The 21,858-nt window shown below is 34.7% G+C and overlaps 2 protein-coding genes across 8 annotated transcripts in view; both read right to left on the reverse strand.

Moving 5' to 3' along the window:
- Positions 1 to 40: 40 nt before the first annotated feature.
- LOC135690103 (tRNA (guanine(10)-N(2))-methyltransferase TRMT11) lies at positions 41 to 15,399 on the reverse strand. Of its 2 annotated transcripts, XM_065207571.2 has the most exons (15): positions 15,268 to 15,399; positions 13,892 to 13,966; positions 13,387 to 13,457; positions 13,051 to 13,132; positions 12,292 to 12,384; positions 11,664 to 11,798; positions 10,832 to 10,945; positions 10,589 to 10,631; positions 9,728 to 9,808; positions 8,688 to 8,723; positions 7,648 to 7,779; positions 7,088 to 7,166; positions 5,887 to 6,018; positions 5,441 to 5,561; positions 41 to 5,003 (listed from the first exon to the last, which is right to left on the reverse strand). In XM_065207571.2, exons 1-15 carry the CDS (start codon positions 15,343 to 15,345, stop codon positions 4,899 to 4,901), a joined length of 1,377 nt encoding a protein of 458 aa, XP_065063643.2. In that variant the 5' UTR covers positions 15,346 to 15,399; the 3' UTR covers positions 41 to 4,898. The 2 variants fall into 2 exon arrangements, with proteins under 2 accessions (XP_065063643.2, XP_088972379.1); XM_089116253.1 differs by lacking the exons at positions 41 to 5,003; positions 5,441 to 5,561 and having other exon boundaries at positions 5,891 to 6,014.
- Positions 15,400 to 17,189: 1,790 nt separating this feature from the next.
- Positions 17,190 to 21,858, reverse strand: part of LOC135690099 (regulating synaptic membrane exocytosis protein 1) — a 36,708-nt gene continuing 32,039 nt past the window's right edge. For 5 of the 6 annotated variants that reach the window (XM_065207566.2, XM_065207564.2, XM_065207565.2 and 2 more), the window contains 4 exons: positions 21,263 to 21,366; positions 20,817 to 20,933; positions 19,988 to 20,127; positions 17,190 to 18,890 (listed from right to left, as the gene is read on the reverse strand). In XM_065207566.2, coding sequence (XP_065063638.2) covers positions 18,699 to 18,890; positions 19,988 to 20,127; positions 20,817 to 20,933; positions 21,263 to 21,366 — 553 coding nt within the window. In that variant the 3' untranslated portion in view covers positions 17,190 to 18,698. The remainder of the gene's footprint in view (positions 18,891 to 19,987; positions 20,128 to 20,816; positions 20,934 to 21,262; positions 21,367 to 21,858) is intronic. The other variant, XM_065207563.2, reaches the window with a different exon arrangement.

Consider the following 21,858-nt stretch of genomic DNA (forward strand, 5'->3'; position numbering starts at 1 on the left):
GTTAAGTTGTATAGAATGGATCAGATGCTTAGTTCGGGAAGTATATAGAGGGGCTCAGCATGCTGGGATCTCATTGTTTATGTTTTGACAATTCAACCAAGTATATAAACCCAGTTATAGATCGAAAAAGGCCAGTCAGAAACGCGAGCACAGAACTGTTAAGGTTGTCCAATCAGGGTCCCTTGTCTAGATGGGGGGGGGGGGAGGAATTCTGCGCTTATGTTTATGATTGGCCTGTTTCGACCCATAACTGTTTATAATTGATTAGCGAAGTAGAAAATACAGGGTTCGTATGGTCAATTTCCTTTGTAAGTCTGCCTTTATTCATATTCTGTAGTAGAATGAATCGCCTTTTTGGTTGTTCTCTTTGATGGAAGTTAGCAAAACTGTAAGTGATCAGCAGTATTTGCTGTCTGCAGAAATTGGTCTTTGCTATCGTCTGTTTAAGAGCATACGAAGCTTACAAAGCCAACTAAAAACGTCAAAGTGCTCTTATTATCTAATCATAATCATCAGGTACCATCTTCTATCAGAAGGTTGGCTGCCATGACCCTCCAACTATCCCAAAATCTGAGTTTTTGTTTGTTGTCATGGTCATAGATAAAACTAAGGGGCTAATAGACTCGAAAATTAGATTTACAATCTGCCCTACGCTGTTAAGACTGAGACTTGAAACCCAAGAACTGTAGAGTAACTTGCATGTACACCCCTATCTACCAATTGTCTTGGTGTTCAAAATAGGAACGAATTTAACAAATCAAAAATCCTTTTAGGGGGAGGGGTTGTTCAAATCTCAATACCACCTGCCAAGAATTGTAAGTATTCATACAATGGCTTCAGAATACCCAGTTAATGTGCAGTTGTCAAGTTATCGCATAGACTATTGACGCATCTTGATCCTAAATTATAAGTTGTCCAAGTTGATTGTACTCGAAACTAATCAAATGAATTCGATTACTCGAGCTCTTCCAAAGATAAAATCATGCCAGACAATAGCGACGTCTAGTGGAATCAATAAAACAGATGTTTTGTTCGAAAAAATCGGGTTTGGTTCACCTGGACTAAATGCAGTTGTTTGTCATGGATTCAATGTTGTGGGTTGGCAGCTAAGATACAAGAGCTGGGTGTCGCATATGAAGGGACGAGAAAACGAATCTCTCAATACATCTTCAGTTAATTCAGTCGCAGTTGGACAATATTACATGCTAACAGACAATAAAGTTTCCAACAAGATTAAATTTTGTTGTTGTTGTTCAAAATCATCATGATAAAGCGACGTCCATTTTAATTTCCCTCCTTAGATAGTTATTCATGATACAATAATATGAATTATGCCAGGCTAGAAATTAAACCATTCAAGACAACACATTGAATTGGAAATGTCCCAAAAATTATCCGCCTTAGCAATGACTGATAATGAGATGATCTCTCAAGTATTTTCAGACTACTTGCAAGGGTGGTAGATCCTGAAAAACAGATTTAGAGTCAAGGAATCATTTTTATCTTGAAACTCTCAAAAATTTTTAAGAATTTACTGTTGTATAAACTTTGAAGAATTTTTCAAGACAACTAAAAAGCGTCTCAAATTGCCAAAAAACCAAATGTTGTCTGATACATAGAATGGAACTCATAACGTCGATACCCCTTTTTGGCCTCTTTTAGGTTTGTTCATTCATTGAAAATGAGTTCTATTAAAAGTGGGGACTGAAATGATGAGCAATGACGCAATGCTGACGTATGAATGACGTAGCAAGATAAGACGTTGAACACAACGTAGCTACATATTTGTGAGAATGATGAATTTTACACAATTCATAAAACAAAGTGTTTCACTGTAAAGCACTTTTTAACGGTAAAAAAGTGATATCACTTGAAGTGATATTATACGGCTGGCTTTGGGGCCGGAGAAAAACAAACTTCCTCCTTTTAAAAATCATGAAAGTTTGGCTGAATCATAGCTAGAAGGGTAATTTTATTCTTAGAATGTTAATCACCCCAGCTATCTTTGAATTCCTACAACTAGGATAGATTTCAAAGCAAAGGTCTAAAAGAACATTCATTAGACTATGGTCAGTTGAAACAGGAGCCAGGAACGTAGGAAGCATTTGTAACTTGAAAAGGCACGACCGTTAAAAGGGTACTTATCATGGTCATCAGTCACTTAATACGTTTTGGCAAAAAGAAGGTTGGGTAACAGTGGGAGAAAAATCAATCTTAAAAGGGACACGTACTCTTTTTAGCAAAGGCATTTCCAAAACTTGGGGGGGGGGAGTCAATGCCCTTGAGCCCCGCCCCTATCCATCCTCACTTCCTAAGTCTCTGGAAAGAGCAGCTGAGAATTCTGACAGTGATGCTCAACAAGTGAGACGAAATCAATTCATTTTGCAACTGACCTAGACGGAAGGGTCGTTTCAGTTATTTTGAACCATGAATCGAAAGTAAAACAACAACCTCCGAGTTTAGTAAAGAAATACTTGACGTGGCCTGTCACGGTTTCCGCCAGGCATTGGTTTTCTATTACAAAACCAGGCAGTAAGGATAAATACAACATTTTCGTTAAAAAAGAATCAAAGAGAAATATTTAGCAAGGTCTAATCCGAGGAAGGAAACAAACCACAAGCTGATAAAATATTTACTGTAAAAATTTGCGTATTTGAATTTGCAATTTGCAAGGGTGAAAAATCTCGTATTACAGGATATTAAAAACTATTACATTTGATCGAAAAGATATGGAATTGAAATACCAATAGCAAATACCTTTTGTCTTCAGATGAGTGATTTGAAAAAATTATCAAGAGCGAGGTAAAAAGCCAGCAATAACATTCGAGATCAAATTTGCCGGAAGAATTATAGGGATAATGAGCGGTGTAAAATCACTGAAAGATGTGAACAAACATGAATCAAAAGCACAAACAGAGCTGGCAAAATACAGTTTGCTGATTAACTGCTAAAAGAATTACTTTGAACAGAACATGCTTGGCAAAATATAGATAAAACACAGCAACATTGTTTATCAATTGGTTCACGTTTGAGGAATGAAATATTTTTAAAAGCAAAGAAGAAAAACTATAGATATTGCCACTGAATTTTGGAGTGGAGACAAATGAATGTAAACAAATGTAAACATAAAAAGTTCTTGATAATGTTGTTCCCGAGCGCAACGTGGGAGTTAGCAAAAAGCATCCAAGACGAAACGAATCCCAATTTTTGGTTGTATGTCATAACTCATAAGTACAGGCTATTGAAGGAAAGTGTCTGGTGTCTCTACTTTATCCGCAGCTAGAATTGATAGCAAAAGCTACAAGAGATAATCTTTCTTGGCAGCTATGATATATACTATATTAGTGCTTGAAAATAACATGAAGTAGTACAACTTTCTTTCAATGTCAAGCTAAAGGCTTTTTGAGTTGAAAATCTGAATTTAAAAAGAACCCTAAAAGTTAATAGCAACATCAGCCTAGGATTGGAATTACATCTAGGCTGCAATGCATTATGGCATTTGGGTGATGACTGGGTTAGTTAGAATCATACTGTGCGTTTCATTTTGATTAAATTGATTCATCATAAAGCACCTGCTGTATTTCCAACAATAAACGCCCCTCTGGTGCGGCATCTATTCATTTAAGCTTTCTGCTTGAATAAGGGCGTTAATTAGAAAAATCCAGTGATATCTTTACAGAAATAAAGGTTTGGGTGTATTGTTTTCAAAGCTCGATGGCAGCAACTAGGGATAAGATTGCTTTCAACGGTTGCAAACAAAGTCATAAATAAAAACCAAGAAATCTTTTTTGAGGTGATAAAAGTCAGGATCGATCGCAAATAGTCAGTTGCTTAGCAAGGTCATAATAAAAGCACAATTTTACTGAAATATGATGTATATGTTCCGAAATAAGAAGAGTAAATAGGCACGTTGTTTCAAACGAGAAACGTTCAAATATTGGCAGTTCTTGTGAGCAGACTCTTCGTTAGCTAATCCAAACAATTGCTTTAGTCTGTCGGTCAATTTCACACCTTCTGTAACACATTGTCCTTACCAACAATCAAGGGAATAAAGATGGCCAAAGATGCGAAATCTTTGCGTAACCATAAATAGTAAAATTATACGTATAGTTTGAGGATCAATAACAAAATTGAAATATTTTCATTGCTAATTAAGTTCCATTTTTAGCAAATAACATTCGTGTGGAGCAAGTGGGATATCAACAAACTTTGTTGCTAAGGTTGCTAAAAAAGTGAATCCTTGTTACATTTTATTACTCGCATAGACCCACAGAGATGCATAGATCGAACGAGCTTATTCCAGCTACGTTCTTTCTTTGCTTTTAGGCTACTTGAAATAAACTCCTGCCTCCTGTTCCCGGAATGAAGTGATTGGTTGATTTTCTTGAAGATTCCCAAGAAGGGGACCTCACTAAAAGCCAATCAAATCTTTTTCGCAATTGGTCTTCCTAGATTTGCAACCACAACAACATATTTTTTCTATGCTCTACTATATCAAACAAAATCTAGAACTGCACCTTTCAGAAAGCAAAATTTTAAAAAAGACATATAAAGTCATAGAGCATTAAAGGATACAAAGGATACAGGAGAGAAACAAAATCTACGCGTAAGCCTTTCACTTGAAAGGGGGTTTTTTGGTTTGGAATATAACTCGAGGTGTTTTTAAGAAGAAATGATGCAAAATGCTCGATAGCTAAATTTAAGTTCAACCTGGGAATGATTCTTCTTGGTCTACTACAAACTATAAATTCCCTTACTTGTCACCAAATTCCCAATTATAGATACACTGTAGCCTTTGAATGCGCGGCCAATGTCCTCAGATTGATATTTCTGCATTTTATGACGTGTACAGAACATAGCATGACCTACCACAGCTGGCCGTGAAAAGTATTCACGTATCAGCTATGCTTCTCAGATTTACCTTTGAAGTAATTATCTCGAAACTGATTATGTGCACGTTTCCATTCTTCGTTCCCTTCCTTTAACGGCTTTAAGTCTGTAATCTGCAAGAAGGGAAAGTAAAATAATTGTATTGTAACAAAAACAAAGTTTTGGTATCACAGCCATTTTCAGACTTGATTTTATCAAATATAAGAATATATTTTTTACCTGTTCAAATAACTTACTCGCGGTTTAGGAATTTTAAGTGAATGGCAAATGGAACCCACTTTAGTTGAGTTGAGACTTAACATAGCATAGATGAACAAACATAAGCGATAATGGGCAGCGAAGGCTATGTGAATCACAGGTTGTTCTTTTAAAATTAGGTTCTAAATATCACCAAAATTATTGGCAACACTGAAGTACTCGACCCTGTATATCAACTTGTGTAATAAATGATATCATGTTATATGATCATATTGTGACCCCATCACAAACAAGGAAACATCAATGAATTCATTGGTCAACAATGCCTAAAAGTATGCAAAAATTATGTAACCTTTAATGAAGAGGTCTTTTCCATGGTTATCAAACGTCTTGATATCACGCTTGTCAGCTTCTGTTCTGTATTTGAAATGACTGTGAAACAAGGATGGATGGGAACAAGCTTGGCGTCGTAACTAAAACAGAAAATCACTCAAGCTTAAAGGAGGGTAAAAATGCACTGGGAATAAATGGGGGTAACGAGGAGCCCGAACAACTAAAATGGTTTCCTTAGCATATAGATTTCATGTAATCGGTTATGATTTGCTATGAAATATGATTGTTAAAGGATCAGCATCAAGATCAGCTGATAAAAACAAGTTCAATGGGACTTATTTTAAGTCACTAAACAGTGTTATTAAGCAATTCAATAATTCCATTTCACCCGACATCTAAAAATTTGATTTCATGTTTATGTAAACCAGAAAAGCAAACAACAATATATAAACAAGCAGACACTACCTGGGTGCAAAAACAGGCAGCCAGTAGACAAGTCTTCCTCCTGCTCGTAAATATATTGCAGCGAAATGAATGAGATCCAGTATTATATCTGACAGCTGATGCAGTGAACTTGATGGAAACACACAGCTCTTTCTAGGGATGCAGACAATGAAATAATCAAGTTGGTAGCCTCACTTCTACAACATTTCTACATCACTTCTACATTACTTCTACATCAGTCTACATCACTTCTACATCACTTCTACATCACTTCTACATCACTTCTACATCAGTCTACATCACTTCTACATCACTTCTACATCACTTCTACATCACTTCTACATCACTTCTACATCACTTCTACATCACTTCTACATCACTTCTACATCACTTCTACATCACTTCTACATCACTTCTACATCACTTCTACATTACTTCTACATCAGTCTACATCACTTCTACATCACTTCTACATCACTTCTACATTACTTCTACATCAGTCTACATCACTTCTACATCACTTCTACATCACTTCTACATCACTTCTACATCAGTCTACATCACTTCTACATTACTTCTACATCACTTCAACTTAACCAATTTGTACTATTCACGCAAAGTATTTTACTTTTCCTATTTCATCATCCATTTGCAAATAAATACGATTTTTTCCATTTGTTGGTTTTTTGGCTTGATATAGCTTCATAAGCTTTGTATATATTATTCTTACTATAATTCAATTGTCACTAATAGATAAACATAATAAATAATGATAAAAGAAGAGAGTAACTTATTATCAAAAGACAACAGTGTGAAAGTCTAATTAAAACTTCCAAAAATTGTTCAAATATTTTCATGAAATTTTCCCATCTATCTGCGTCTTAGCTTCTTATATTTAAAGTTTATTGGAGACATTGTATATTATGTAAACATTCCTCTTCACTCGTATCTTAATAAACCTAACAAAAAAAATTATAAAATATCATTCTCAGAATTGAAAACGATTCTACTTCAGAATAGACAGGTAGCTAAAAGGTGACTTATTCTCAGCAGATGGGCTAAAATTGTCATCTTGCAGTGCTTTAATATCCTCACAACAGCGTTCTGTTGTCATATGTTGTCATACCATACCAGGCTTAAACAAGAAATAGCAGATACATTTATCTTCCTGCAGTCCCCCCCCCCCCCCCCAATTGTAAAAATGGGTGAAAGAGTGACCTACACATCATCTTTACTCAAATCGTCGATGCAACCATCATTCGAGTTAAGCTTTCTTCCACCTTCCCTGATGCCATATGGTGCTGCAAAAAGGGGTTTAATAAAGTAGTTGAAAGGATAACGAAGTGCTTTATTCCTAGTGGAGACTACGCATTTGGTCTTTAAGGTGATCAGTCAAATGTTTCACTAAATTTTGTGGAACACACAAAGAAATCTGAATCAATTCTCGTATTAAAACAAACAGGCAAAGGCAAAGAACTTATGATATGGTTTCTTATCGAAAAAAACGTTAAATTGACAAACGTTTAAAGAGCATGAGGTCCAAGGATTTACTTAAAAAATGAATTAGGACAATTTCATTTAGGAGTTCGAAAAAATCTGTCTGTAGTCAACGAAATGACGTACAGGTTGCAATGAGCTAACTTTAGGGAAATAGTTCAGATTTTCGTATGATCATATCGCATTTGGCAACAAAAATTTAATTGAAATTCAAAAAAGGAGCACATAGGAATAAATAATGATTTTTCAAAGCAAAATTTTTTGGGTTCGATTGTGCTAACTTACGATCAGTTATAACAGCATCGAAGAATTCGCATGTCCGCATTGGAAAATTGGTAATATCCGCAGCCATGACGTCAACGTATTTGTCTACTAACGAATATTGCTTGTAATTTGTTCGAATGATTTCATCACGTGCTGAAAACAAGGCCAAGAAATTCTTAAGTGCTAAAAGCAACTGAAATTTTAGGGTGTGTTTTCATCTTATATAAAGGTAATAATGCTTGGGTTTTTTAAACGAGATATCACAAAAGCTAATGGTCAATGCAGACGTATGAAAATTGTAGTAAATTTTAGATACAAGAGGATCGCTCTCAGCCTCACTTCTTATGGGAGTAGGAGATTTGCTGTGAAAGTAGATGTCTAGGTCTTGTTCCATGTCTATGCAACATTGAGAAAATTAGAGCAACAGTAAAGTTAGGTTAGAAAGAAATCCGAATACCACTATATCTCACTGGTAAAACAAGTCTGGATTTTTTAAAAAATACTGCTAGGAAAACACTTGTATAGGTATATTAAAAATGAGTTTTCTAATATCAAAACATCATTCGGAGAGTGAGGTGAACAGTATGACTTGGAACATTGATAAAAAAACTCCACAAGGAAGCGCTTTTCGGCTCCTTTTATACCATATTGTTGCAGCCACTACCTAAGAACGCATATTGAAACGGGTAGACTCAAAGGATCATGCGTAGATTATTTGAAAATTCTAAAACATCGCATCATTCATAAGTGTCCTATCTGTACATTGCATTGAAAGCCCATCTGTATCTATTATACATTAAAAGGAGATTCTATCATACAATGTACACGTTAAAACCGTTAATGATAAAGATATAGCTATATTCCAGGTTATTTATGTCAATCAAATCATCAAAGATGATGAAAAATTGAAAGACGGTTGAAATACCAATAAGTACACTAAATATGTTTCAGAAACCTATCAAATCATTAGCACATTTCTATCAATTAATGTTGCTGCAAAAATCTATCTGCTCACTGAAATTGTTAAAAGAAGCATTGAGCAATAAAACGAGTCATCATACCTCTCCATGAATTTTGACCAGCTCTCGAAGACTTCCCTGGTGCAAAAAGGAACTTTCTTTAGCAATTTAAACTAACAAGCAGATTGTGTCATTTAAATTCCTGTACTGATGTATGAATCATTGGAAAAATATGTTTATAAATATGATTTTATGGTCGTATTAATTTATTATAATTTAAAATTATAATTTATAGTAGATCTAACACTAATCATTTTCATATCTTGAGATGGCGATGCTCAGAAGCATTTTTAATTGTTGCTATCCAGCATCCAAAGGCACTTTTTAGAACACTAAAAAGCTATGCTTATCGAGCAGTGCCCTGGTCATTCCTGTAGATGTGAAAACACCTCGTGATTCCTACAGCTGGAAGAACAGAGAGCTCATCAATGGAGAGCAGAGCAATCAATGGCGACTCTCCTCACTAAAGTCAAAGCACTCCTTCCATCTATGGGTGATACAGCAATAGTTAATGTTGAAAAGCTCGAGATATATCGTTCACGGTTTGGCAACTGAAAGCATGTTAACTCAATAATGTATCGACTACTGTTAAATACTAGCAAGGAGGCCTCTTTGGATAGTATTTATGAGAAACTGATTGTAACAAAACCACGTTCCTTAAAAAATGTCCTAATGTGACTATTGATAAATCTGGTTAAGTAATACACACAAATAGATAAACTTCAGGCCATTATGAACGATATTTAACAAGCCCACATCATATTTGATGCAGAATGACTTGTAGCAAATATAAGAAAGAAAAATGATTTTTGCTCTTAGTAAGAATATCTAACATTTTTCATCAGTGCGCTGAAAAAGTTACAAAAGCAGAGATTAAGCAGTATTTAATCTTAAGTCTATTGAAAAAGTTATTATGATTAAAAGTAGAGACTTTATGAGATAAAGATTAAAACAAAGGGAGGTTATCTAAGACATCGCTACAATTCCAGATGAAAGTAGCACAACAATAAGGAAGTATTCAAACAGCAAAATGTTTCTTGATAAACAAATTTGTTGCAAGGTTGGAGGAAAAGAAAACATACCTCGACCATAAATGATTGCTTTATCAATGTCGCTGCCAGCAGTGCAGGCACCGAACTGCGCACAGCATGACAGTATGCTTCCTACAAACAAATCAAAAACTCAAGTTTCTTGAAACAGAGCAAAAAGTTTGTATTCGGGCAAAGATCACGCAGAGCTTTGTGAATAGTACTACGCAAAATCGGATTTCAATTTTAGTTGTTTATCTGCATCTGAATAGACGTGTTGAAAAAATAACTTCTATCAAGTGTCTTGAAATAAAGATACTAAACCATCAAGATAGCAAAAAGCAAAAAAAAAGGCAGCATATATTATTGAATAGTTTATATTTAAAAAATAAACACACTGAGAAACTTTAGCAAAAGTGGAACATAGATACACAAAGAAATACCTGACTTCTATTTAAAGAAGATTGAGAACTCTAAATTGGTAATCTGTGTCGACTATTTGTCGAACAGTTTGATACAAAAATATGATCCAGTATATTTTTTAATTAACAGCCTCCTAGAATGTAAAAACTTTTGCAGCTCTGGGCTATAGCCTAATGCCCCCGGCCACTGCATCCTTTATAATACTCATTCTATGATAAAGAATGCAGTTTTTTATGACGTGCGCAGGAAAATATTATTATAAGAGCGAAATGTAAGTTTAAGAATATATACTTACATTAGTATATTACTTACATAAGAATACATTAGAATTAGTATACACACTCAAGGTTTCAAAAGGCCTTTCGTATATATTACATACAAACTGCCAAGAAGAATGCACTGTTTAGTTATTTGCCATAACATATAGGTCGTTGAGATACAGTCTGCGTTTTACACACTTGTTTTTGTCAGCAATTACATATAAGGACTTACCAGTGCCAACGAATGGATCAAAAACAAACGAGCCTCGCTGTACCTGAAATGAAACAACAACAGTAAAAATAACGGAACCACAACGAGTTTGAGATCTTAATCCACAATTTGTTCACTTTTTTACAAAAAGAAACAAATTACAATAAAAAGGCGAGTTTAAGCAATGCATGACTGCAGTGATGGATAACGATCACGGTAAAGTAGAGAACGACTAATGAAGGTGCTACATTTTGCGGAACTAACCTTGCCTTGATTGGCCATTAAGAAAGAAAGCTGCGGGTCCATCGAAGTATTACCAATGAAGTACCTCGTTTTCAAAGAGAATTTATGAAGCAGTTCTCGCTGGCCTCTTGCGACCTACTGACAAAATAAACCGTAAACATTAATATGCAATGGTGGAAATACGGGTGCTGCAAGTTTCCAAACAAACCAGAAAATACGCATCTTGTTGGCATTTTTTTGCTTAGAGAGAAAAATAGTTTTCGCTTGTCTTTCAAATTATGTATGGCCCAAGAGTTTCTTTTGAGGGCTGACTACATGTGGGAGATGTACATGGGTTTGAAAATCCGATGGTTATTGTTGCACACAGCACTGGCATGCATTCAAGTACGAGATTTTAGAGACGAAGTATATTTCGAAATTCAATTCCAATCTTTGCATCAATGACTTATTTCGCATTTTCCTTGCTTTTGTAAACTAGCGAAATAAATTTTCTTCCTAAACTAAATCGCGATTGCCTATAAAATATAGATTTTATGTTCTTATATACGTTTAGGCTTCCAGAAACAATACTCTGTTAAATAGTTATTTTCATTTATTTTCATTAAGATAATGTCTGACATTGTGTGGGCTCGGCATTTTACAATTTTTGCTGCTATAACATAAAAAAACACAAACAAAATATCAAAATGTTCTCTCTAAACAGTTTTAAACAGTAAGTTCCTTGGCATTAATGCATTGCTAACATGAAACGCCTGCTACAATATATTTATCAAAACAGAATTATTTTGAAATTTAGTAATTGAGGACAAGATTCTATAGACATATGTTTAGTGAGAAAAAACCATTAACCTACCAGCCTGCCAAAGTAGATATACTTGCAACCTTCACTCTCTGCATTACTGGAATGGAAATCTAACAGTAAACAAAGCGTATGCGATGGATCGTTCAGCTTCACTTTTCCAGGAATATCCAAAATATCTCCAAGTGACTGAAACAAAAAGCAACAGTAAGCTACCAATAAATTATTAACAGGAGAGCTTTCTAGGCACGTATAGAAAGCAACAATGAGAAGGTACTGAAGTCTTAACTTAAGTGTCTCAAACAAGATCTACTATTGTTTTCTAGAATGGTATTTACTGAGTAGAAGCAGCAAAGGGGGTGAGTATAAACTTTGAAAAAGAGCATCTGATAATTAAAACCACAGAGGAGAAAATACCATAGTGGCAATAGATCTGGTCAATGGGTACCACAGTTTTCTACCTAACTCTATACTATGTTGAATCGTGCTGTTTTAAACAAATATATTGTTGTAAATGCAGATATGATAAACATAGTAATTTAAATTTTTAAAATAGGAACATTGCAATGTTCCAGAATTGTTATATTTTACTTTTAGCAGAAATATCCATTCAGAGGTACACAACTATGCAGTACCCATAATACTGAGTTAGATTTTACAAAGATTCTAAATAAATATATACATCAATCCACTCTCTCTTTTTGTCTATGCTCAACTTCTTTCCAAATGCTTCGACATCAATTTTGAATGTTATACTTTCATTGGTGAAATGTTGCTACAAAATAAACAGAAAAATTTAGGATCTTTGGCCATTAAAAAACATTTAAATAAAAACAGCCATATTGTACTACTAATTATTCATTCTTATAAAACTAGAATTCAACAGGAAGTTTAATTTTTCGGCGATACAGAACTTGAAAATGGCTTTGAAGAAAGCAAACATTTTACAACATATTAACTAAAAGCTTTTTCATCTGACACTCTTCAGAGTATAAAACGTCAGAATCAGGGTCTGAAAGGATATGATGAAATATACCCAGTTGTGGATCAAAATAGGCCAATCAGAAAAATGCAAGCACAAGACTGGTATGATTGTCCAATCAGTGCTGCGTGCCTGTAGAAAAAATTACCACTGGAGTCCAAGCAAGAAAACAAACTTCTTTTGTCTATACAATGACAGTTTTTTGTTTGTAGATAGATCGATTCCAAAACTGTAATGGTTTTCTTTCAAAACCATTTTGAAGTTAATTTACCTTAAAGTTCTGAGAATGGGCAAGTTTGACAATAATATAACTAAAAGTTATTTATGTACTTGTACTGCATTCCCTTTCTACAATTTGTTGCTGAAAACGTGCAGAAAATTTGTTTATAAATAAGTATAGAATAAGTATAGAATATGCTTTTTTTCTTAAATAAAGTAAGTTGAAAAAATGAGACATACCTTTGTCCATGATGCCAATGTATTTTTCTCATTCAATATTTCTTCCAAGCAGCACCCATGTGCCCAAAGCTCTATGCAATACCTGAAAGAAATTTGATCAGAAAACATCCTTAAAAACTTGATGTTTAAAATGCTTAAAGAATGATTGGAGGAGAGGTACAACTATAAAATTTATTAGAAAAGGCAGAAACAAGCAAATCAATGCAAACAAACAATCATTACAATGAGGTTACTTTCCATATGTCTAACTCTACCTCTGGGAAAACTTAAGTGACAGCTGCATGATGACAATGAACTTGCTCAACAAAATAAGTTGTAACACTCAGTATCATTTACCTTATCAATATTGATCTTCCAGCTATTGCTTGTATTGATTCATCAAATGCTTTGATTTCAAGGTAAGGTTTCTTTGAATTGACAAAAATAAAAATATCAACAGTACATATACCACAGAAATATCAAATTCACACTGAGTATTTCAAGATTAAACATAAAATGTCTACCATTTATGTCTGCAAATTTCATGTTAATAAAGAAAAAGATGATGCACTTTGACAAAAAACCATTAATACTTCCACACTGAAAGACTTACAAATGTTTTTTAAGATAACAGTTTTATTGCTATTTAATAACTAAAGCTTAAAGGCTATAGTGAGACAAATTATTAGTATGTATAAAAAAGTGTTACTATTTCATAATTTGTACCAGAAAGGGCCCATGCTGATTTTTGCATCTCACTTTATGCAAAAACCCACCACGTTCATCGTTTGTAAAAACCTTTTATGTTTGATATTGTCAGAGTGTGGGCATTAGAAAAGAAATGAAGAGAAAAATAAATTACCTCATTGTGATAAACTTGTGTATTTGAGCCAAATTCAATATTAGTGTTTGTACATGAACACACTGAATGCAATTCCTACAACAATTTGAAGAAAGAAAAACTTGAGTTTGGTTTAAAAGTGAATGATAAATGTTACCTTCCTTGATGTTAAGCTACCTACCAAGAGAACTATATCATAAGCTAGATTAGATTGCAATGTATCTTTACTGTATATTTTTATTAGGTGGATTAAACATTTTTATTAGGAATAAAATCATATTTAGCTTGCAACTCTGAGTTTCAACTACTCAATTGGCATGATGAGATTCAAGTAAAGAATATTACTGCACTTTATACTAAGTTGCTGCTCCAAATCGAGCCACAATTTGGAACATGGTGGTTCTAAAAGTACAACTCTGAGTCTCATGCTTGCCCTGTTCATCAGGCAGCTTTTTAACTACTCTCTCAGCATGGGTTATTTCATTTAATTGTTATGTCCCTTGAAATGTCACTATTTCCAAATGCTGTTAGTTGTTAACTATTTGGCCCCAGACTTGGAACTTTGCTGAGTGCCCAGAACATATTGCCCACACACATATCTGCATGCTTTTGCATACTGGCCATGCAAAATCCCTAGATAATAGATATTTACTCTTAAAATAGCTTAGAATGTATTATTTCAGATACAGTTTCCATTTTTTAAAGTAAACCTGTCCAAGCGAAAAGAAGTTTTCCAGTCTCATATGGGCCAATTATGCTTTTCATTAAAAGCATTTGACACAAGGTAAAAGTGACTTACAGCCACTTGACCACCAGCAGTTGACCAATCAAATTGCACACAGAGAAAAGCATGTGAACAGTTTCCACCTTTCTGTAAATCAGTGAAATCCTAGCAATCCTAGACAGTGCGCAGTGGTTTCACATGAGCAGTTTTCAATCCTTTCTTGTGCCTGTGCTCTGATCAATTTGGATTAAGTTCTTTTGGATTTGCTGCACTAATGCATGTCAAATGCCTTCAATATCATTGGTGGTTGGAAATAAGGAATCTTATTTGATTCAAGGAATCTTCCTGTTGAATCAAGTATGGATCATTTGTTTAGGACCATTCAAATCTTGTCAAATTGATGATCGATTATTTCCTTCTAAAAAATTGACATAATTTGATTTGTTAGAAGAGATCTCTGCCATTTTCCTAAATCCTTACTAAAACCATTTGATAGAAAAACCTCCTAGGGGTAATAAAGTCATTATTCCTCCTAGGGGTATTAATGAAGATTAAAATTATGTCATTATTCGCCCCATAAAACAATGCTGCCCTTTTGCCGGCAAAATGTATGGAAGCTGGTATATGCAATCAAAAAGAGGATTTAGGAAATATTTGAATTTAAAGTACTCACAGGCAACCGAAATCCTGGATGGTCTTGAGCATAGTAGCATATAAAAGTCTTCTTCAGTGGTTTTTTGGGTTCCGCCATGACTGTTCGTCCTTTTTTCCTATCCTCTCTCCCACCCACACCAACCTCGTTTCAAATTAGGTCCAGGATTTCCATAGAGTATTCCTAACTCTATGAGGATTTCAGAAGTTTTTAGGTTGTAGGGAAAACCTACGGGATGAATCAAGAAAAGTAGGTAGTTTTCTGGAATATCATTTTCAAGATATCAATTTCCACTGACTTTTCATGCAAATGCAAGAAGTAGTTATGAAAAGATATTCCGCAAAAAACGCGAAACCATATTTTACGTCAGAGTAATATCTTACAAAAGCATTACATAGTTGAATAATTTTTTTAGTCCTCGATCTTTATGGCTTTTTAAAAAAGACTTTCGCTGAAAGCTGTTCTTAGAAGCATGGGTGGACGTGGGAAAAGACGTAAGGATATTTTTTAAAATGTAGGGATTTGAGGGGAGAATCCACGCTGACACGCGTAGGTGGAAGTAGGTAGAAATCTTCTGCGCAGTAGGGAGAAACGATAAGTCGAGCGTGGCAGCAGTGGCAATCATTGTTATGATGAAATCCAGTCACTGAATTTTCTCTAATCGGACTGCTTTTTACCTAATGAAAAAGCATCGCACATCGCACACAAGTTAGTTTGGTTCTTAAAGCAGGCATATAGAATTATTAAAATATAGTGCTTCTTGGACGAGAGGGTTTTGAACAAAGATGTCGTTTATAACGACTAGAGAACTTCTTTGGTGTAGCAAGGAATTTTTGCTTGTTTTTGCGAAGAATTTTAGCTAATTTACGACAGTTATTTTCATTAAGATAAGGTATGACATTGTATTGGCTTAGCATTTTACAATTTTTGCTGCTATAACATAAAAACACAAAAAAAATATCAAAATGTTTTCTCTAAACACTTTAGACAGTTAGTTCCTTTGCATTAATGCATTGCTAACATGAAATGCCTACTACAATATATTTATCAAAACAGAATTATTCTGAAATTTAGTAATAGAGGACACTTCGTTTCCTTTTTTAATTTCGGGAGATTGTATTTAGCCTTTGATTTCTTAATGCAAAAATCAGCAGCAAAGACTGGATCAAGTTGGCAGATGAGACCCACAATGCAATAGCGATGTTCAGCTGATATGAATCAATTTTCAACATTTTAAATTATAATCATACTGTGATTTTAATTTTCGCATTTTACTGCTCCTGTCAAATATAAGATATAGTGTCATTCTAGCCAGAAAAGGTAAAATCTTACACAACAGATCATGCCTTGATGCTCCATTTTTTCACAATATATTCAGACCAATTATCTGCTGGGTCTTATAAAAGTTTTGACAAAATTTGTTCGAAGATTGATGAGGGGCGGTCGCCCTCTGCCCCCCTCTTAATATTCGCCATTGGACAACCTCCTAGAATCCAATGGACGCGGAAAAAAATTCCAAGGTTCTACAAAATCAGCTCCCAGTTTTGTTGGAAGTACGATCAAATTCTAAGCTAGATATTCGCGAAAAACACTTAGTTTGTGACCTGATTGCCAAATTCATTGCGTTAGAGACTTTCTTGAAGCAGTGTCTCAGCAAACCATTTAAAAGGACTGATTTGCTAAAACTGGAATTTTCATGTAAAAATCATAACTCACATTTAAAAACTGGAGTGAAGATATTGACTTTCACTTCCAAAAACTTCAAACGTACGTTTCAAACTCTTTTGCTCTAGTTAACAAATGCATGCAAGGGTTACTTATATCCCCATGTATTGAAAAAAGAGCAACGTTTATATTTGTAATTAAGAATTCATTTAGCAAGTGTAGTTGATATAAACCAGATAAGACAATAGAGAGTTATTTACAAAAAAAAACACAGCAAACATGGTTGTCAACAGGAAATTCAATAAATTTGTGGTACATTTTCCTCGATTCGAATAAGATTAAATATAGCAAGCATACGTCACAGAAGAAATATAAATGCATAACAATGGCTGCAAGTTACCTAGACAACAGATCCGTTACTGTGACAAAATGAACAGCAAAGAGGTTTCAAATCTCTATTGCCTACAACTACAAGAAGGCTTTAAGTGAAGTGACATTCGAGGAAACCTTCTGTTAAAAGATATTGTCATTAATGGTAAATTAAATAATGATAAATTGAGAATTATAAAAGGCAAAAATGAGTTATTCCCGTATTCTGACAAACCAAATAATCATAAAATCTTAATAAATTTCTTTTGAAAAAGTGCATAGAGGATCACCTACTAACGATGTTTCGTGCGTCCAATAAAAAAATTAATTCTACAGAAGTTGATTATACAGAAGATAGTCTCGATTGCACTGAGAATGGGTAAAAATCATGAGAAAGATAACTTTACCCAAGTCTTGAGGCATACGCGTCTCTTTGTGGGAAAATAAAATTATGATATGATGTTTCACAGCCTGAAATTAACAGGGCTGCGTTAGATTATTAAAGCATTGTTCGGTGTCTGCTACTAAATCATAAAAGTACCTCAATTAGGGGTACAAGCCTAGCAAGGCAATGAAATGAAAAATAAAAGGTGAAGCAAAAATAATAACTACAGTTAAGATCCCAAAATCACATATCTATTTGCTTGTGCTTGTGAGATAAAAAAATTAATCAAACTCCTAAAAAACTAGCATTATTATAGTCATAAAGTCTATAGCATATAACTACTTTGCGGCAATGCTTTCAATCAGACGTAAAGAAAAGGGCTCAAAGATTTTGTGATTAAAAACTTCAGCCTCCAAGTTCCTACTATGCAATTTTCAGAGCTATAAATTTAAGATTCAATAACAAATGTTTCATACTGCTGCAAATTGAGTAAAAGCAAAAGGGAAATTTAAGGCTGGTTGGCATCACTGTAAAATGTAGCTTGCCTATAAAAACATTCAAACAACGCCCATATCAAATGGCACTGACTTTATACTTAATAACACTTAATACTTAATAACAATTAATAAAACAATACTGTGTTTTAGAGCAAGTATGTATGTAGCAGCACTATTGGGAAGGATAGGTGAATGTATGCTGCAGACAAAAATTCCAAAACTGTTTCATGTGACAAGGGTTAGTTTCACGGGGTAGATGGTGAAGATATTCTTATTTCTGAATAAAGCTGGAGACCAACCTAGAAATTCTCAATTACTGAAAAAGCTAGACTAAAGAACTATGTCAAGTCACTAAAGTCATTCTTGGGCTTCCATGCTGACCGAACTGGTCTTCACGTGCGAGGCCATAAAGACCCTTGTCAATCAAATTGAATCGAGCCAGTCAAAATTCAGTAATCCTGCAATCAATGTCAGAAGCCCAGCCAATCAAATTCAATAATCATCCAGTGCATGGACAGGAATCCAGCCAATCAAATCTAATAGTCCTCCCGATCACTGTCCTTTCGCGAGAGACTTTCCGTAGGCGGTGGGTCGCAAAGTGAGGCAGTCGTGAATAACTTGTACCAGCCAATAGCAAGCTGACTAAGATCAAGGTCATCAAGCAAAATTTGACAAACGCCCATAAATACTTTCCTCTCTAATTTTCCATAATCTCCCCAAACCATAACCTAAAAAAGAGATAAATTCCTCTGTCAAAGCACTTGATGAATCATGATATACCCAGTGATCATAAAAACACACAATACCTAATGTAAAATGCACATGTAGATGATTGAAGATAACAGTTGCTTATTGGAAACTGATTGATTGATGCAATGCGAATTTAAAGACACAGGACGAATAGGGATCGTTAATATGAAGTTGCAGTTGATATCTTCTACATTTCTGCATATTTCACCTGAGTGAAACAACGTAAAATATTGATTCGCTAGACAATAGATGAAAATTGAATACGAAATGATTTTACGGCTTGATAAACTCCGATCAAACGTTGATTCAAGAAAAGAAAACAAATTGAGATGATCATCAGCATGAATTTAATATTTCCAGTGAACAGATACAAAATGGTGGTAGTTTCAGCTACACCTGTCTGTCAACAAAAAGCCTGGATGGCATGCAAGATAGAGCAAAACGCTGTGTTGCTGTTGTTATCGATTGCTGGGTGTGGTGGATGCAGAATGGTTCATCATGAGATGATTGCTGACGTCACACAAGTAACGAATTATGCAACCGTCAATAAAATCAAAATGAATAATTCTTAATATCTAATCACTGTCATCTTAATATCGATGTGGTCTAATAGTCGACAGATCGAGCGAAGCTGGGTTAAAAATTCCGCCCATTTTTAAATTCTTACTCACTTTTGTCGAAAATAGTATGAACGTTTTCTATTTAGGGTAAGGGAAAGATTTAGGACTCTAACAATTCAATTCTATCGCCATAATTGAGCCTAAAAAGAAGTCAACTTTAAAAGAGGCACGTGCTTTGACATAGTCATAGAAAGGTAAACAATTAAGAACGCTTAATGAACTTTCTAATGAACCTGAACACGTATGGCCTAATGAACTTTCTTATGGGCATGTTTATCAAACGAAATATTGCAATTGGTATTATACAAACGGTCAACCAAATTAAATGAAGTTTTGTTTCGTATCGCAGAGGAAAGCCTAAAAAGTAAAAAAAGAAAGGTATTTTTCTGTCGATCAGGGACGTTCCATGTGCTGATAGGAAATTTATTTTGTTATTCGTCAGTTTCCCGTCTTACCTGTAGAGTTTTGCCTCTAGGACTGGCATGAAATTCAAGCTGTTGCTGGTAATGCGGCTCCAGAGTTCTTCTCGCTGGTTTTGTCTTCTTTTTTGCGAGACATTTCTTCCCATCCATTAGATATACTTTTACGTAGGGTGCTTTAAAAAACAAGCAAGGTGATGAAAAAACAAGCAATCAAGACTGCAGTGATAACGGAGAATGGAAAGGATGTTATATAAATTACTTGACCAGCTCAAGTTGTAATAAAACGTGGCCCTGTTGCTTGGCAGTGACAGAATTCTGATGATCACATATGCTACATCATTGACTATATAACGGGTAATATAAGCAATATCAATCAACAACTTCTAAAACGAATGTAAAATTTAACGATAAAGACATTTGAACATAAAGATATTACACATTCTTATAATCAAAACCGCAATATGTGGATTCATGGTCACATCTTGGCGTATATTTTAATATTGTTATCGCTCTGCAATCCAAATTTGATTCAGGGCTAGAAATAGAACTAACCATATACCCAAAAACCTAAGATAAACCGATTGGCTACCTAAAGAACTAACCACATCTACCCACAAACCCAAGATGTTTACAGTTTTCTACTTTCATTAAAATCAATAGTAGAATGGTTTCTGAAGTAAACAGAATAGGGATGAGTTAAAGGGTATATGAATTTTCAAAAGTGGCCGTTGACATTTTGATCAAACAGTATTTAGATCATTTTGATCAAGTGTGTATTTAGTTGAGTAGAAAAATCCAAACCTAGGCCTTTATCCAAGCTACCGTCAGTTATAACTGCAAAACGATTTTAAAATAGAGAAACCTGGTAAAGTCTTTGACCCGGGCTTTCTCAACAACCCTCTCGCGCGAATTACTTCCACTTCTATTATTCCTCTCCGATCAAACATACTGAGTTGAATATCTCCCATATGCGGTGATCCTGTGAGTGGTAAAAAGAAAAATTAACATGCAACCTAGAAAGCTTTAAGAGCAATCGGTCTTTTTGGAAATGACACGCCTGTTTTTTAAGTGACCAGCCAAAGAAGGGTGAAGAATTTTTCCTTCTAGGCCTAAATCTTACTATATAAAACCTCATAAACCTGGAAGAAGGATAGATGTGATACAAAATAAACAATTTAGCAATGTACTATGATTTGTGTTGATGGCATTTGAGCTCTCTGAATCATTATGCAGTAGTATCTTTCCATAATCAACAATTTTAACATGAAAGCAATGTAAAGGCAGAGATGATTCGATGCATCAACTAACCAAGTACTTGTCTGCCAACCATTTGAGCAGGTCCTAAGCCCTCTACGAAATCCGTGAACTGGGCATCGCCAATCTTTCGCAAGTTTGTTGGTACCCATGGACTGCTGTTAGACATACAAAACAGTGTTAATGAAACATGCCCAAACTAGCAACCTGCTTGAAAACAACGAGCGCTTCTTTGAAAGTGGATATGAAAAAATCCGTATGAAACAAATAGTTGTGTTTATAACAAGTCTTAATTTGTTTCAGTGTACGGAGAGGACAGGAAAAGTGGCAAAGGTTTTGCAACTGAAATTTGAACAACAAGTTAAGGTTTCTTTAATATTTACATGAACATACTTGAGCGAAGCATATAAAAACTCTTAAAAATTAAATCTGTAGAGGATTTGTCCAGTGGAGTTCATCAGTCAGATTGTACAAAACAATGCTGGGCTGACGGGAGTTTATTATTCACGCTCAGTCTACAAGCTACAATCACTGCCAAAAGTGGTAGTATTCAAGAAAACAAATGAAAAATAGAAAAGCACAGCGCAAAGTGTTAGGTGTTCCAAGTAGTTTTGGCAGTGATTGTACATATAAACAATACACTCCGAAAA

This window comes from Rhopilema esculentum, chromosome 5 (genome assembly GCF_057945365.1).
Source record: "Rhopilema esculentum isolate cy_ngs chromosome 5, ASM5794536v1, whole genome shotgun sequence".
NCBI lineage: Eukaryota > Metazoa > Cnidaria > Scyphozoa > Rhizostomeae > Rhizostomatidae > Rhopilema > Rhopilema esculentum.

Bases quoted from the DNA above. Each gene is read 5' to 3' on its own strand.
- LOC135690103 (XM_065207571.2), bottom strand. From the start codon at position 15,345: ATGGCGGAACCCAAAAAACCACTGAAGAAGACTTTTATATGCTACTAT. The intron at 7,780-8,687 runs GTATGATGACTC...CCTTGTTTTCAG, and splicing joins TGGTCAAAATTCATGGAGAG to CACGTGATGAAATCATTCGA. The intron at 6,019-7,087 runs GTAGGTCACTCT...CTGCATCCCTAG, and splicing joins GATTTGAGTAAAGATGATGT to AAAGAGCTGTGTGTTTCCAT.